Source organism: Dipteris shenzhenensis, chromosome 29, assembly GCF_047967505.1.
Source record: "Dipteris shenzhenensis isolate YYH24624 ecotype China chromosome 29, Dip_SZ_1.0, whole genome shotgun sequence".
Lineage (NCBI taxonomy): Eukaryota > Viridiplantae > Streptophyta > Polypodiopsida > Gleicheniales > Dipteridaceae > Dipteris > Dipteris shenzhenensis.
The window spans coordinates 24,488,874-24,505,165 of record NC_141624.1 but is presented as its reverse complement, the minus strand read 5'-3'; the positions used below and the strand labels follow the sequence as shown (position 1 = coordinate 24,505,165).

The 16,292-nt window shown below is 44.6% G+C and overlaps 1 protein-coding gene across 3 annotated transcripts in view; it reads left to right on the top strand.

Annotated features, from left to right (window-relative positions):
- Positions 1 to 15,933, top strand: part of LOC147882617 (uncharacterized) — a 46,760-nt gene extending 30,827 nt beyond the window's left edge. For 2 of the 3 annotated variants that reach the window (XM_087400297.1, XM_087400295.1), the window contains exons 9-15: positions 8,888 to 8,975; positions 9,303 to 9,394; positions 9,524 to 9,592; positions 10,400 to 10,576; positions 10,672 to 10,873; positions 11,061 to 12,202; positions 15,411 to 15,929. In XM_087400297.1, coding sequence (XP_087256423.1) covers positions 8,888 to 8,975; positions 9,303 to 9,394; positions 9,524 to 9,592; positions 10,400 to 10,576; positions 10,672 to 10,873; positions 11,061 to 12,181 — 1,749 coding nt within the window. In that variant the 3' untranslated portion in view covers positions 12,182 to 12,202; positions 15,411 to 15,929. Of the gene's footprint in view, positions 1 to 8,887; positions 8,976 to 9,302; positions 9,395 to 9,523; positions 9,593 to 10,399; positions 10,577 to 10,671; positions 10,874 to 11,060; positions 12,203 to 15,410 lie in introns of all 3 variants that reach the window. The other variant, XM_087400298.1, reaches the window with a different exon arrangement.
- Positions 15,934 to 16,292: the final 359 nt, after the last annotated feature.

Genomic DNA, 16,292 nt, shown 5'->3' with positions numbered 1-16,292 from the left:
ACATGCTAGCTTCTCTTTATCAGGCACGTGTTGCATATTTGAGAAGACAATTGCAGGAACTCAGCATGCAGGAAAGTGACTCAATGGATACCTATTTAACAAAGGTCAAGGACCTCATGGAGCAACTTGCAAATATTGATAAAGTGGTGCCTAATTCTCAGTTTGTTAGCACTACATTGAATGGACTGCGAGACACATATCGAGGGTTTGCTACAACCCTTAGACTTGTAGCCAATGGAAATCTTGATTACTACTCATTTGATCAGTTAGTCACTTTGCTTTTGCAAGAAGAGCAAAGTCGTGCTAATAGGCAAGCTATTATTCCTGATCATGCATTTGCTTCACAGCAGAAAGGAAAAGGCAAGGCTTCCAAGCCTAAATATGTGCCTTACAGTGGCAATTCCTCCAATGTATCTCAAAATACAGCAGATAAGTCCAAGAAGAAAAGATTCAACTATTGTCGCAAGCCAGGGCATGAAATTTCAGAATGCAGGAAGCGCATTGCTTCGGAGAAGAAGAAAGCAAGATTGACATTAAATGCCTCACGTGCAATTGAATCCCATGAGCCAACAGATCCCTCACATGCACATGCTCTCCAGGATGATTGGGCATGGACTGTCCATTGCTCTTTTGATCCCTCCAAAGTTGATGCATTCTTTTCTGCTAATGATGCTCAGTCTTGGTATATAGTGGTGCTTCCAAGCGTGTAACCTCTTGCAAACAATTGTTCCAAGATGACGTCAGTGGGGATGTCATAGTAGCTAGTCCCTGCTATGCATGATGGAGTTTATGGTTTTCAACCTTGTGAGTGACTATCATGAGATTGAAACTGCACTATGTTGTGTTTTTAGAGGATGAGTTTGGGAATGTTCCTGGATTCATCTAGGTATATAATTGTTTCATTCCTTGGCTAATGCACCTTGAGGGGGGACTGTCACATGTGCTAATAATGCTTCCTATGCTGTAAATGGCATTGGGAGATGTGCAGCTCACATCCATCTCAAACCATCCTGTTACTTTGATAAATGTTTTTTAATGCCTGGAATTGAAGTCAACTTGATTTCAATATCAGCAATTGCCACTTCAGGTTTCAGAGTGATATTTGATGGATACAGATGCCTAGTATATGATCTTCGTGATGACAGTGCCATAGTTCTCACTGGCACTTTGCAAAAGGGGCTTTATCACCTTGATTATCACTCAGCTGCACTTTCTATTAAAGCATTTGCTATTTCAGATTCACAGCTTGCTGAAACTCATCTTTGGCATGAGAGAATGGGTCATCTAAATTATAGAGCTCTTGCCAAGTTACATGCATAGGGCATGGCAAATGACGTACCTCAAACTCACACAGTTTCCAAACATGCGTGTGATGGTTGTCTTTTGGGTAAGATGCATCGGTTTCCTTTTAAAAAAGATTGTCCAAATTCTCACAAAGGAAATTGCAGCTAGTGCACAGTGATGTCTGTTGCCCAATGAGGACAAATTCCATTAGAGGGTACAAATATTTCATGACTCTAATTGACGACTTCACAAGATATTACTGGGTATATGCTTTAAAAGCCAAATCTGAAGTGTTCTCATGCTTTCAGAGGTGGCTGAATATGGTTGAGAATGAATCAGGATGCAAGCTTGTCATCCTCAACATAGATAGGGGGAGAGAGTACATGTCAAAGGAGTTTGATGCATTTTTGTCTTCATGGGGCATTGTTCACTCATGCACTACTCCTTACAATCCTCAGCATAATCGTGTACCTAAAAGAAAGAACAAGTCCACTATGGAGATGGCCAGATGCATGCTTAAGGCCAAGTACTTGCCCAATAAATTTTGGCTTGATGCAGTGATGTGTGCCAACTATGTGCTGAATAAGGGCATTGAGGACTGTTACACCTTATGAAGCATGGAAAGGTAGGAAGCCTTCACTTTCACACATGAGAGTTTTTGGGTCTCTTGCATATGTACATGTACCATCTCAGTTGAGACATAAGCTTGATGATAAGGCAATCGAATGCATATTTATTCGTTACAGCCAGGAGAGCAGAGGGTATCAATTGTACCAACCAAATACTGGGAAGATTATTGTCAATAGAGATGTAATCTTTGCTGAACATTCAGCTTCTCCTCTTGTGGACTGTAAAGCAAAGCCAGAAGTTGACATGTTTGATGCCTTTGACTCTTGGTTACCTCTTCTTCCCTCAGGGGGGGGTTTTTGACCAGCAACATGAGCCTCCTGCAAGCCCTCCAACAAGCATAATCAGTTAGCAACACATGCTGATTTGCAAGTTCCTCTTCCAGCGCAAAATGATCCCGGGAGCTTGCCTTTGCTGTCTCTTGACAGCTCTTTCTTCAATCACTAGATGGCTTCTTGACACATTAAGGGACAGCAAACAAGATCAACCTCTTGCTGCCCAGGACAAGATCAGGGAATAGACAGATGCATGGTTACTTTCTTGATTTTTGCACTCCTTGCTACATCTTGCAATGAAGAGCCTTTATGCCATAAAGATGCTTTGACAGCAAAGAGTGGATGGATGCAATGACAGCTGAGCTAAAATCTAATGCCAAAAATGACACATGTGAATTAGTAGATCTACTTCCTGGCAAGCATGCCATTGGCTTCTTGACACATTGAGGGACAGCAATCAAGATCAACCTCTTGCTGCCTGGACAAGATCAAGGAATAGACAGATGCATGGTCACTTTCTTGATTTTTGCACTCCTTGCTACAGCTTGCAATGAAGAGCCTTTATGCCATAAAGATGCTTTTGACAGCAAAGAGTGGATGGATGCAATGAGAGTTGAGCTAAAATCTATTACCAAAAATGACACATGGGAATTAGTAGATCTACCTCCGGTGGGTCTACAAATTACAAAAGGAAATCTGATGGCAGCATAGATCGACATAAAGCCCGTCTTGTTGCAAAAGGGTATGCCCAACAACAAGGCATTGACTTTGAGGAGACCTTTGCTCCCACTTCTAGGATTACTACTATCAATTGTGTCATTGCCATTGCAGCCCATCACCATTGGCAAGTGCACTAGCTTGACATCAAGACCTCCTTTCTTCATGGGCATCTGCATGAAGAAGTTTATGTGACACAACCTCCTGGCTTTGAGGTTGTTGGCTCTGAAAACAAGGTATGCCGGCTGCAAAAAGCCCTTTATGGTTTGAAGCAGGCACCCAGGGCATGGTATGCCAAAATTCATGTAACACTTTTTGTCCCTTGGTTTTCAGAATACCCCAACAGAGTCCACTCTTTATGTCTGTGGGAGTGGATCTGATTTTTTAGTGCTGATTTTATATGTGGATGACATGCTGATCACTGGCCCTGATACTCAGCATATTGCAGCTTTCAAGGCTGATTTGCAGCAAGCTTTTGAAATGTCAGACATGGGACAGCTGCACTATTATTTGGGCATTCAGTTTGTTCATGTTGAGGGGGGTATTATGATGACACGGTCCAAGTATATCGGACAGCTCCTTGATCGTTTTCAGTTTGAGGATTACAAGCCAATCTCTACTCCTGTGGACCCTGGCTTCAAATTTTCTGCTCATGATGGGAGCCCACCATGTGATATCACCCTTTACCAGCAGGCTGTTGGATGTCTCATTTACTTGTCACACCAGACCTAACTTACAATATGCAGTATCCCAACTCAGCAAGTTCATGCACATGCCCAGTTCATAGCATTGGCAGGCAGTGAAGAGAGTCTTTAGATATCTCAAAGGCACTCATGATTCAGCCCTCTTCTATGGTGACTAGGGTTCACTTACCATGCATGCTTACACGGATAGTGATTGGGCAGGTTGTTCCTACACTAGAGTGTCACATACCGGCAACTGGTTTTTGCTTGGCAGTTCATGTATCTTGAAGGACAAATTGATGTAATGGGATCATACCTAGGGTCCTAAGGTCTATGGTTGTGAGTGTGTGAACACATGGTGTGCTTGGTTAGGTGTCAATAGGTGTGATTGAGTGAATCTAGGTGTGTGGTGTGTGATTGAGAGAATCATGGACTTGATTGAGAGATTTGTGGATCTAGATGCTCTACTGAGCTCACATATGATGTCACTACTGGATGTAACTTGTGCCTATATATTGGGCATATCTCTCATGAATAAACAATCTTCCTTTCCATCATCTTGCTCTCTCCATCTTGTCTCCATGCTACTCCAACATGTGGTATCAGAGCCTTTCCACCCTCCTTGAGCCTCCACCCACGTCCTAGTGCTACCTCCTCCTCATCTTCTTCAACCTTCTTCCACCTCTTCCAAGTCTATCCCATTTTTCCCAATTCTGCCAGAATCTTGCAACATCGATTTCTCCACATCCGACCATTAACTTTCGAAATGCTTCTAGCTGCAGCTTCCCCACACTAGGACGCACCTTTCCACCTTTGGGATCGACGGAATCGCACTCTGAGCTACCGTGCTGCGCTGTTCTTTGGTCGCTGAACTTCCTCAAAATTTCACCTCTACAATCACAATTTTGACCTGCCCTATTAGCTGCACTTGGACAACATTTAGGGCTAGCTACTACCGAAATTTGAGCTCAATCCGACCACAGACGAGGGAGATATCACTGTTTCTTTGGTTGACTTTCTTGATGTAATGCCGGATTACTGTGCGCACTATTTCGCCCATCCTTTGTGCTGCTAGTAGGCCTCAGTAAGGGCTTTCATTTCCACCCAAAAGCCCCTTGGTTGCTGCTCAGGATAGGTCGAATTTGATCCTCCAGTCTCTGTTTACTCAATTTGGGGGTTTCTCTCAAATCTCCTTCATGGCTGAAGCATTGCAAGTGGTTAGATGCTCAAAAGTTTCCTTGTTTATCATTTTTCACTTTTGCTTTTGGTCATCTGTCCATATAATGTCTTCTAGCATCGATTCAAGATTGATCTTTGGGTTGCTGTCCAGTTTGACTATTTTTGACTATGTATATGTTTGGATGATGAGCTTCATTGACAACAATGATGTAGCCTATTTGATGCTTGAAGGTGATTCCGTGATGTATGTAGTTTCTATCATGATAGTTGAAGTGTACTTACATTTGGATGATTACATTATGCCATGCATTCATGAGCTTCTATGTTCAAGAGTAGACATTGCCCTCGTTTTACTAACAAGTGGTAAGACCCTCTTCATATTTTGATTTATGTGAAGGCATATGGGATGCAAGAAAGATCAAAGGGCAAAGGAGTTCCTCTCTCTCGCTCGGTCCACCAAGGCTGCCCACTCACTCCCTTTCTCTTCTTGCTTGTGGCGGAGTCTTTGGGCTAGCCTCACAGGGTTGAGGCTCCCAATCAGATAGGAGGAGGAGCTGCTTGACTCGGAGTTTGCAGATGACACAGCCTTGTATGTTGAGGGCACCACAGTGAGTCTGGAGAGATTCAGGGGTGCCCTGGCTATCTACTTCGAGGCCTTAGGTGCACGGATCAACTGGACAAAATTCATAGGTTTCTTCACAGGCTTTGAGGAGACACAAGGGATCCGTGAGTGGGGGAGTGACTTTGGCTTCAGATGGATACCGTGGGGCCAGACAGCGAGATACCTCGGATGCGAGGTTGGTATCAACATTACAGTAGAGCAGCAGATCGCCTCGGTTCTTGAGAGTGTTTGGCGCAAGCTTCTGTATTGGATCTCGGTCAGACTCTCTCTAGCAGGTCGTGCCTTAGTAGCAAACCAGGTCCTCCTTGCCACGGCTTGGTATATCGCTTCCTGTCGGTGCTTTCATAGAGGATGCATTGGGCAGCTCTGACGGTTGGTTCGGAACTTCCTTTGGGCAGGTTCAGACGGCACAAGGAACACTAGAGCCCGGGTAGCTTGGCAGACAATGATCATGCCATAGGCACTGGAAGGCTTGGGTATCATTGATCCAGGGATGTAGAGCAGAGCCCTCCCGGGCAAGTTGGTGGTTCACGGTCTCACCTCAGGTGTAGAGCCTTGGAAGCTCCTCTTGCAACGAGGGCTTCTAAGGAACATCCCACGCACTGGGGGACAGTGGCAGCCTTCACACAGATGGATCTTCTCAGAGACCCCTTCACGGGGAAGGGTTCCCCCTTGATGAGGAGCCTTCATAGGGTGTGGTAGAGACTGGCAGGGGGTGTCATTCGTGCTCAGCCGAGATGCAGAGAGGAGTTTGAGCGTTAGCCCCTTATGTGGCACCCAGAGATCATGGATCAGGAGGGACGTATGCTCGGACAACAGACTCACATTGGTTGGGCACAGCGGGACAGAGGTCACTGACAGGGTCTTTTGGTCATCGGAGCAGAGATTGCCCATGGAGGCAGAGGTGAGGCTTGATGCCCTAGCGCATTTGCGAGAGGCAGGGCAGCGGATGTGCGAGATTGACTTAGCCATTCTTGAGTCCTAGTGGGAAGGACTTTGCGTATGGAGAGACATCATATGGTTGGGGCGGTTTTTTCGTACTGGTGCAACGAGGTAGCACACACCTCAGCTTCTTCCATGTAGGACCTGGAGACCTACTTCAGCCACTCACTGAGAGAGACGCCGAGATGGATGGGAGTCTTGATAGGATTCATTGGTAGATGATCAGAGTAGTGGGACGTTTGGGGAAGGAGTGGCACATTGGCCCTCCCAGTATCTCAGAGCAGGATGCCCCCAGATGGCGCCTTTGGTTGTGGGAGGGTAGACCCCTGAGGGAGGTATAGTGGGATGGAGAGTGGTTTTGGCCTTCCAGGGGTAGCCTAGCCGAGCAGGTGGATGAGGTGCCCTTCTTTTCCTACACCACACAGATTGGCAAGAGGCTTCAGATGGACTCATCGAGGTGAAGGCCCACAAGGGAGAGGCATTGGGTGACCCAGAGAGTGCCCTAGGATGTTCGCTCCAGATTTTGGACGCGGTTGTGGTCCAATTTGTGGCAGAGGAAGATATCATACTTCTTCTGGCTGGCCGTCCAGGGAGGCTTGCCCATCGGACCGTGGTTGGAGCAGATGCGAGTGGAGGGGCAGTGCCATTGTTGCTCCAATGGTGTCCTGGAGACTATCCCGCATTGCCTGTGGAGTTGTCGTAGCGCAGCGAGGATTTGGATGGGAGCCCTAAGGATCATGACACGTATGCAGAGTCTTCAGAAAGACCACACCTGGGGAATGGTGGTCTGGTTGACAGAGGGAGGACACACGTTTCAGATTGATGAGATCTCTCCAGCCTACCGATTACAGGGTCAGAGCATCCAGAGGATAGCACTCCACGAGGCAGTCCCTCCTGACAGCCTAGCTTCTCCTTCTCCTAGGGAGGACAGCGTCTAGGAGGTGGTAGCCAGCATCACGGCATGGAACATTTGGGTGGCTCGTTGCTGTCTTGTGATGGGTGAGCACCCGGTTCCACCCTCCGCTACCCTAGTCGCCATCTGGCAGGACATCATATGCATGCTACAGTCCACCTGGGAGCGTGGGACTCCAGGCTCCAAGGCGACTATCGAGAGGTGTGCTCGTTTCTGCAAGGCTTGACCTGTAGGAGTTTTCTACATCTTCACCCCGTGTGGGATTCGCTGGTTGTATAGTCCCCCCCACTTGGCTGTTAAACCCAATACCTGAGATCCCCTAGGTAGTGAGCTGGGTTTCTTTGGAACAGGCCAGTTCTTTCTTTCAGTTTTTTTCCATACTCAGCACCTTCAGGGCTGCTGTCTTGTATGAAAGCTTTCAAGCATTAATAGAAGGTTTCTTTCTTTGAAAAAAAAGAAGTGATGATTGGTTGAGGAAAGTTTAGTTGGTGGAATTTATCTTTTCTCGATTGCAAAATGTCATTTCGAAAATCCTTTTAAGGTTGTATCTTGTTTCATAGAGGGGGGGCTTTTCCCATGTGGCCCACATACTAATACTCGGGCCGTATGTACGACAATATCACCTTGATGATGATAATGTTTGTTGTGGCCTTGATTTGCAAGTGGGCCTTCTTTTCCTCCAGGTGGTACTACAGTTACTGCAAAAGGCGCTTGTGATCATTTGGGGAATTGCCTATGTGCTTCCCCAATGTTGCTCAAGTATTACTTGTTTGATTCTCTTCATATGAGTTATATTGGTGGTGTTTCTAGCTAGCTATCCTCTCCGCTTTGTTGGTCAATCAATATTCGACGTCTTCACCTTCGAAGTCATGACATAAACGGAGTATGGAGATTTTTTGGATGTGAGCATGGGGACTTGTGACTTTCTTGGGATTTTCATAATGGAAGTGCTTAATACATACGATGGAGATTATTCGTGTGTAAATTATGGCTCAAACTTGGGGTGAGTTTTTCTGCCAATTGGCAACATGTCCACAACTTCTCCTCCTAATGGGACGCCTGAGCTAGACACTGTACTGTTCTTGAGTTGAGCGTACCTATCAGACTGATTGTCACAATGGATGCCATACATTCGTTGAATGTCGAGTCCATTGTGTCGGATTGGTTTGTTCTGAGAGGAAGCCATTTTCAAGGAACATAAGTCCAGACTCTGTCGGAGTGGAGATGGATGAGTTTGTTCTGCGTCACTTGGTTCTGTTCTAGGATGTCAACGCTCTATCACACATCAAGTTTAATGGTCGTGGTGATTGTGGACTATACAAGTGTGAAAGTAAATTCATATGACAAGGGTTTTGTTCATACTTGATGCAAGAGGCTTTCTGTGCAGCAATATTATGTAACGGGGGCAATCTGTGTATTATTCACGAGGTCTGATGACTTCTGACTGTATTTCCCTCGTACCTTTTTTAGACAATATCTAGATTATGAGTTTCGATATCTGCTCTTTCATTCCCCAGATTTTACAAGTTCGTGTTTTCTCCTTCCCAATAATTTGCAAGTTCTCCTTTTCATGCATGTGCATTAAAACACATTGCAAAGGTGCACAATGTATATGGGGCTTATGAAAGGCCGTCGTTTGTTACAGTGTAATGAAGGTCGGACAGATGATGCTCCTCCTGCAGATGTTGCTGCTGCTACACCAGCATTGACAGGAAAAAAGGGTTCTGAAGCAGGCATGATTCTCTCTCTCTCTCTCTCTCTCTCTCTCTCTCTCTCTTCCTTTTTGCCCGCCGCTAGCCGTCCTGTTCCATCGACCTCAGCTCCTCATTTAACTCCTTGTCTCATGTTATCGGAGCTGCTACTCTTTCATTCTACAGATATTATTTCCTGTGGTTAATTCTTTTTTATACAAGATACTTTTGATGTTCGTGGTTGATAAACCTTGTCGTTTAATACTGATAGATTGGGTGATTAAATGCGATGAGGTACGGGGCCACAGCCATGATGGCCATTGTGGTAAATTGTCATGAACTGATTTTGTCATCATTTTATGCTGGCAGGGCCAACCCATGTGTTAGTAGTCAGAGGACTGGATGAAGATGTTAATGAGGAGACATTGCACTATGAATTTTCCAAATATGCTCCTATTAAGGTTAACTGACCACAGAATAGATAATTGAGTAGGCTGATTGTACAATTGCATGCATGTAGGCACATGCTACATTGGGTGTCTCTACTTGCTTATCCTGGACTGTTTTTTGGACTGATAAATGGTTTGCAGGATTTACGGCTCGTTCGGGATAAATTTACTCACATTTCAAGGGGTTTTGCATTTATACATTTTCATTCGGTATGATCTGTCAGGATCTTTCTCATTAAAGACTTAAGGAGGCTGTTATTTTTGAATTTCATTCTCTACTTCTAGAATTCCCCAATGAGTCTCTACTTCTAGAATACCTATCTCCTACTCTACTAATGATTTGCAACCGCAATCAATTGTAACAGGTTTCTAATTTCTTGTAGAAAATTCTCAGCACTAAGCTTCAAGCTTCACCCCCTTCCCTGCGCTTTCCTGCTCTTCCTCCCTCTCCCTAATTTGTTATATGTATAGCCTTTGCTATAATCATACTTCGATTGGATTAATCAGATTAATGTTTCTACCTTCTCGTGAGCCCTGCCCTTCCTCCTTTGCAATTCCTTCACCTCGGCCGACCTCCCCAGGAGCCTCTCTCCCTCCACTCTCCCTCTGCCTCCACTCTCACCTCTCCCTCTCGCTCCACTCTGCTCCTCTCCCTCCACTCTGTTCTTCCCCTCTCCCTCTGTCTCTCCTTCCCCTCTCTCCCTCCGCTCAGGCTGCTTGACTCCCGAGTCCCTCTAGTCTCCCTCCCCCTCTCCTTCAGCTCTCTCTCCCTCCCACTCTCCCTCCCTCTCCCCGTACCTCTCTTTATAGTTGCTATGGCAGCCTCTTGAAAGAGTCTCCAGAAGCTTCGTGCGTCTTCTGTCAGCATTGATTAATGTGACTTACCTTAATCGTTGTCACTCGATTAAATTTCCAAAAACCTTACCTTAATCGCCCTTTGACGCTCCTGATACTAATTAATCCCACGATTAAAACTCATCGTGGGCACCTACTCATATAGATCCTGGTTATTAACAGGTGGAAGATGCAACAAAGGCCTTAGAAGCAAGCAATGGTACATCACTGGACAAGAATGGACAACCTTTGAGGGTGGCTTATGCCAAGAGTATTCATGGGCCTAGTTCGTCTTCAAATGCTCATGGTAACAGCAGTCTGGCTGCTGCTGCTATTGAAGCTGCAACCTTTGCACAACAGGTTTCTTCATTAAGTGTTTTATTCTGTGGTCTCTTTAAGATTCTTAACCTTTTTAACTAGCAACTTCGTTTTATTGAGATTTCCCTTGGGGGCAGTATGATGCAGTAGGCTGGGCTCCTAAAGAGTACAATCCTGAGCAAGAAAAGCTTAAGCTAGCATCTGAAGGTCTTAATAACGGAGGAATGAATGGAAGCTCAAATGATACCAATGCAGCTCCACAAGCTGGATTTGTATGGGACGAGGCATCAGGGTATTACTATGATGCTGTTTCAGGGTTTTATTATGATGGCCATCGCGGTAATTGTCATCTCATCTGGTTTCGTGCTGGATTTGATAGTCTTTGTCCAAAAGCTGCCAAGGATTTATTTTAAATTACCTACGTGCCTCTTTGTATCATTAGCTTGATTTCTACAGCAGATTTTGGGTTTCCAGACAAGTTTAAGAGTCTCAAATTGCTTTCTATTTCTGCTTTCCATTCTCACAGGGTTGTATTATGATGGAAACAATGGCATCTGGTACACTTTCAACCAGGAGACACAGCAGTACGAGCCGTATGTGGAGCAAGCAGGAGATGCTAGTGCAACAGACACCACCATTGTTTCTACGATCCGAAAAACAGTTATATCAGCACCACCTGCAACAATTCATGTACCAAAGGATACTACTGAGAAAAAGCAGAGTGTAGCTGAAGCTATTGAAGCAGCTGCAGCTGCAGCAAATGCTGCTCAAAAGAAAGAAAAAGAAAAATTGAAAGAAAAGGATAAGGAATTACGGCTGGCTGCTAAAAACCCTTTGCCTACAGCCAAGAAAAAAATAAGTGGGGTTCCGACTATGTGGAAACAAAGAAAGCAGGGTGACCAGGCTGCACCGACTGATCCGAACCATTTGAGTGCTCCAGTGCCTTCTCAACTTGAACATAAGCCCAAAGGTCTTCTTGTAAAAGGTAGCAGTGGGACAAGTACTGCATTGGTTGCATCATCATTAACCGTGAAGGCTACCACTGGGATGACAACTGCATCTGCTGCACCAGGGACAACTATGAAGAAAATACAGGGTGTGATACACACGAAGCAAGGCTTAACTCGGGGGATATCAGAGGAAGCTCCCTTGGCAGGCTCCGTACTTGATAATACCTACAAAGTTGTTCCAACCAGAAGTAGTGTGGGCTCAGGGACGGGGCCTGGGGTGACTATGCCTACCAAAAAACTGGAAGGTGTGATACATCCATCAAAAAATGTTCTGGGCACAGAAGCCTTGGGGCGTGTTGCAGGAAATACCTTTGGTGGTGATTATCATTCCTCAGAAGCCTCAATAAAAACAAGACAGGTGAGCAGCAATACATCATCAATGGTGGTGCGGGATGCTGGAAATAAATTGGGTAGGTTGGTAGAGAGTGCTACTACTTTGAGTGTGGTCTCAAAGGTTCCGTCTACGAATCCAAGCTCTGGCATGACTCCCTTTAGGACGGATGCCTCTGCTTTAGGCTCGTATGGGCCCATGGCAGGGGCAAGACGGAGATTTACTGAGGCACCTCAAACTACATACAGAGACAGGGCTGCAGAAAGAAGAAATCTTCATGGAACTTCTTTACCTGGGGATACATAAACTAGAGCTTATTTCAGAGAGGTATTTTCAGATCTTGCTGATCATGATCAATGAAATGTGGCTTTAAAGCAAGTAGTTGTGGACCTTTGTTGTGAGAGGGCAGGGTCTTATGGACAGAGCGCCCCCTCCTTTGTGGTCTATTTATCTTTTTTTTTTTGTTTCTTTTTCTTGGATTTTTGTATAAATTGTGGCTAAGCTTTGAAATTTTGACTAAGAACATTGCTTTCTTTTCATGAAACCAACGTAGATTTTATAATGTTTACAAGCTTCTGAGGAAATATTATTTGTATGCTACAAAGGCCCAAGTGTGAGTTTTTGCATTTAGCAGGTGAAGCTTTTGGGTATTATAAGTGAAACAGGGGCTTTGTCTGGATCTTGAGGAAGTCATCGTCTTTTCAGAATGACAACCATTTAAGAATGAACAATTTGTTGGCATTTGGATTTTATAGTTGATATATGAACATGTTAAGACAAAGGTTGCTGTTCTGATAAACGTTAAAATAATGTGATGTGGTAACTCGTAGAGAGAATTTTTGGAAATCAAAATATTAGCATCCGTGCCAAAGGGGGCCAAGGTTTGACATGGTGTCAAATGAATTCGCTATGGGAGTAGTTCTCTATACATCAGTACTTTTACAACATTGATGCAGTCCTTGTATGCCAATACAATGAAAGCATTAAAGAAAACGCAGGCTGAGTGTATGCATGAAATGGACTTCTGTCATATGCATTCATATGCATCCACTCCTACCTGGACGAGTGGATGCAGTGGCATGCTACTGTCTGGTGCTACTCATCAAATCACTTATAAGTTTTGGCTTAGCGGTTTATTATGCTAATGATGTGAGGCCCTTTCTGGGACAGGAAGAGGCTGTAGATTATTTCTAGCTAGTAGCCTCTAGCACAAATAGTTTGTGGGGCACATTGGCAGCCATCCATGTCCCGTCCTGCAGCACATGAACCCAGAAAGAAAAGCCTACAGCCAGAGAAGCAAGCTCAGCAGTCACATACCAAGATACCGTTCGCTGAACACTGATCAATAATCAGTCAGCTGAGGCAGTGTTGGCCAAGTTTGCTGGCTACAGGGCACTACAAAGCTAGCAGTGCATGGTGCAGCAGCCTACACCAGCGCTCTCATTCTGGGGGCCCAGAAGGTCCACAGCCACAGAAGCAAGCTTTGCACTGACATGCGACATACCAACCTTTGACCACCAACCCACAGGGCCTCTACAGCCCTACAAAGGTGGCCAGGAGGGGGTGGGTCAGCATTTTGAAGCAGCCTTCAAGCCCCCTCATTCAACTCCTCCATGTCCACCTTCAGAGAAGCCTAGATTCTGGAGCAGCCGGGCAGCATATGAAGGCAGCCTTTAGGGGGCATAGGCAGGTGAGTAGTATATTTGAGAGGCCCATCAGTAGTGAGAGATGACTCCACCTGGAGTAGATCAGCAAGAGGAGGGACACATATAAGCCATTAGAACATGACCAGTCACCATTCATTCATGTAGTATTACAGGCACTTGAGCTAAGCCATGCTCTTGGACACTCTCTCTCTCTCTCTCTCTCTGTGGAATATTTGTAGCATGCATGTGTGATGATTGTGCACAGAGCTTCTCTGTGTGCAACGGCCCCCCTGCCACAGTGTATTTGTTCTTTTGATATGAAAAGAGGGTACAACTGTCAGCGAAGGCTGGGAGCCTTAAGATTGGAGAGAGGCAATCACCTTTACTCCTTTTACTATTGGGGAATTGATGGGCACTTAAATTTTCTTTTGTGGATTCTTGAAGCCTTTTCTGCTGTGCTGAACTTTGGCTGATTGCTGAGGCTGACTCGCACTGTAGAATGAGGGGGATTGGTGCTTTTTATAGCTGGGTCAGCCCCTGGAACTGGCTGACTGGGTCGGGGATCTGGACGGTTGGAAATGGTGGCCGACTTATATTGTTCTGTAAGAGACCCAACTTCGTCTATAGGTCAACGACCATATATGGGCCAGATATGGGTTTTTTAAGACACTGCTTCTACCCTGAATCCTGCTGTAGATCTGCTGCAAGGTCCTGGGCCTGGATGATGTGGCAGTGAAGACTTTGGCAGCATTAGGCCCTGCGCGAATGCTCCCAATCACGTCTTACCATGAATGTGTCAGCACCTCAGGGGCTACCTGGCCAGTGCTCTACAATTGGAGCTGTTTCAGCATTATGCATCTTTGGATTTGGCTGATTGTCCCGATCATCTCAGAAAGTTTTTCTTGGCTGAAATTTCAGTCCTTTCTGCAATCGCCCTATTTATGAGAATTTCTGATACGATTTGCAGTAAGATGGCCAATCACTTCATATGTCAAACCTCTCTCTTTGAATACCATGACTACTTAAATGCGGGATCAAATTGTCAACTTAAATGCAGGATCAAATTGTCAATGTGGGAAGCTCTATTGCTACATTGCTACATAAATTTTTGCTTCGTATGAATGCAAATGCTGGCTAATGTGGCTATTGCTGACCTGATTTAAATCCTTTTTTTATCAAAATGGAATTCATGTGTTTTCCATAATGTCTTTCACTTTTGCAACTCCTGTGTTTCTTCCAAGCCGGTGTCAGTCCTTAGTACTCTTGGCTTTGGTGAATTGAGTATTATCACTGGTAGTTGGTTTCTTGTTTTTGCTGCCTGAACACATATCTGCCGTGTGTGTAATTTTTTCTTGGGGTATGTCCATACATGTAGGTATTTCTTCTTTCTAGATCCTACCTCGAATCTGCCAAACTCTGGTTTTATCTTAACATTAAAGTTAAGGACCTTCATATCAAAAGTTTGACCTGCTGAAATGTTGTCACATCTTGGGAAATGCTTGAGGCATTATTAAGCCTGCCATCACTCATGTTGCTTACACCCGTTGTTTTCTGTCATTATCTTAACTTTGCTAGCAGTTTTAGTATAATGCCTGGTCTTACAGGTAGTTAACTTTATTGGATATTACATATATACATTCGTCTCTTTCTTCTGTGTATATGGGACTTTCTGTCTACATTCAGGATCTAGTTTAGTTTGGAGAGAGTAGTTCGAAGTCAAAGTCTGATTTTTGCTTAGCCCTTGCACTCGATAAAGTACTCGGAATCGCTAGTGAGATGAGATTCTTTTTGTTATTGACTCGTCTACTTGTGCTCTGTCATTTTAATGAGCATCTGAGATAAACTATCGGAGCATGCGGTGATTGCTATTTTGGGTCTTGTACCTGCAGGGGGTCGCAGTAAATACCGTGAGGACCTGGGCAGGCTCAAACAGGGTAAGGCTCCAGCACGTTCTTGATGATTGTAAGGTGGGAGGTTCCTGATTTTTAAAGGAGCAATTACGAGCTTACAAGGATCATGAGGATGGTTGTCCTGGATGGAAAGTGTAAGCTTGTACATCCTCCACATCTATTTTTTCCCCTAGCCTAGGGAATCCTTACAAAGGACAGTGACCTGTTCATGATTTCTAATGGTGTTCCTCAAGAAAGGAAACAAATAGTGTTGATAATATTGCTTTAATGGGAAATGTCAGAAGTCGAACAAATTGTATTGGCTATTCAATTGCAACTGAATCTTTAAGCTGGAATTGGTCATCTAATTTATCATGCATCTTAACATGCGACTAAAATAAGAGACCGATAGATCCATTCACACGGAATAGTGAGTTCTGACAACGCCTGTGGGTACGAATGTTGAGACTTCCAGGATTCTTCAGTCCCTTTTGCTTGTTTGCTCACGAATCTTTTTTTTTTTTTTTTGGTTAGGCAGTTCAAGGGCTTGGGTCCTGTTATCTTTCTTCCTCTAGACTTTGCAATAATAAACTGCTTTTTCAAGTCTGTGTGTTTCTGGGTTAAGCTTTGATGGATGTATGGTTTCAAAGGTAGGTGTCTTAACCAATGTGAGAGGTATAGCCACTATGTTTGAACAAGCAATTCCGTTCAGGATTCTTGTGCAATTTACTTTTCAACTGTTCAAAATTCTGAAAGGCTGAGTGCTGTACTGGAACACTAATCAAGCTGGAATGCATAGTGAATTTTCACATTAAAGTAATTTGAAGCATCCTTTATCAGTTTGTTAGGGTCTTGAGCTCATGGGTTTGAACAAATTTAGAC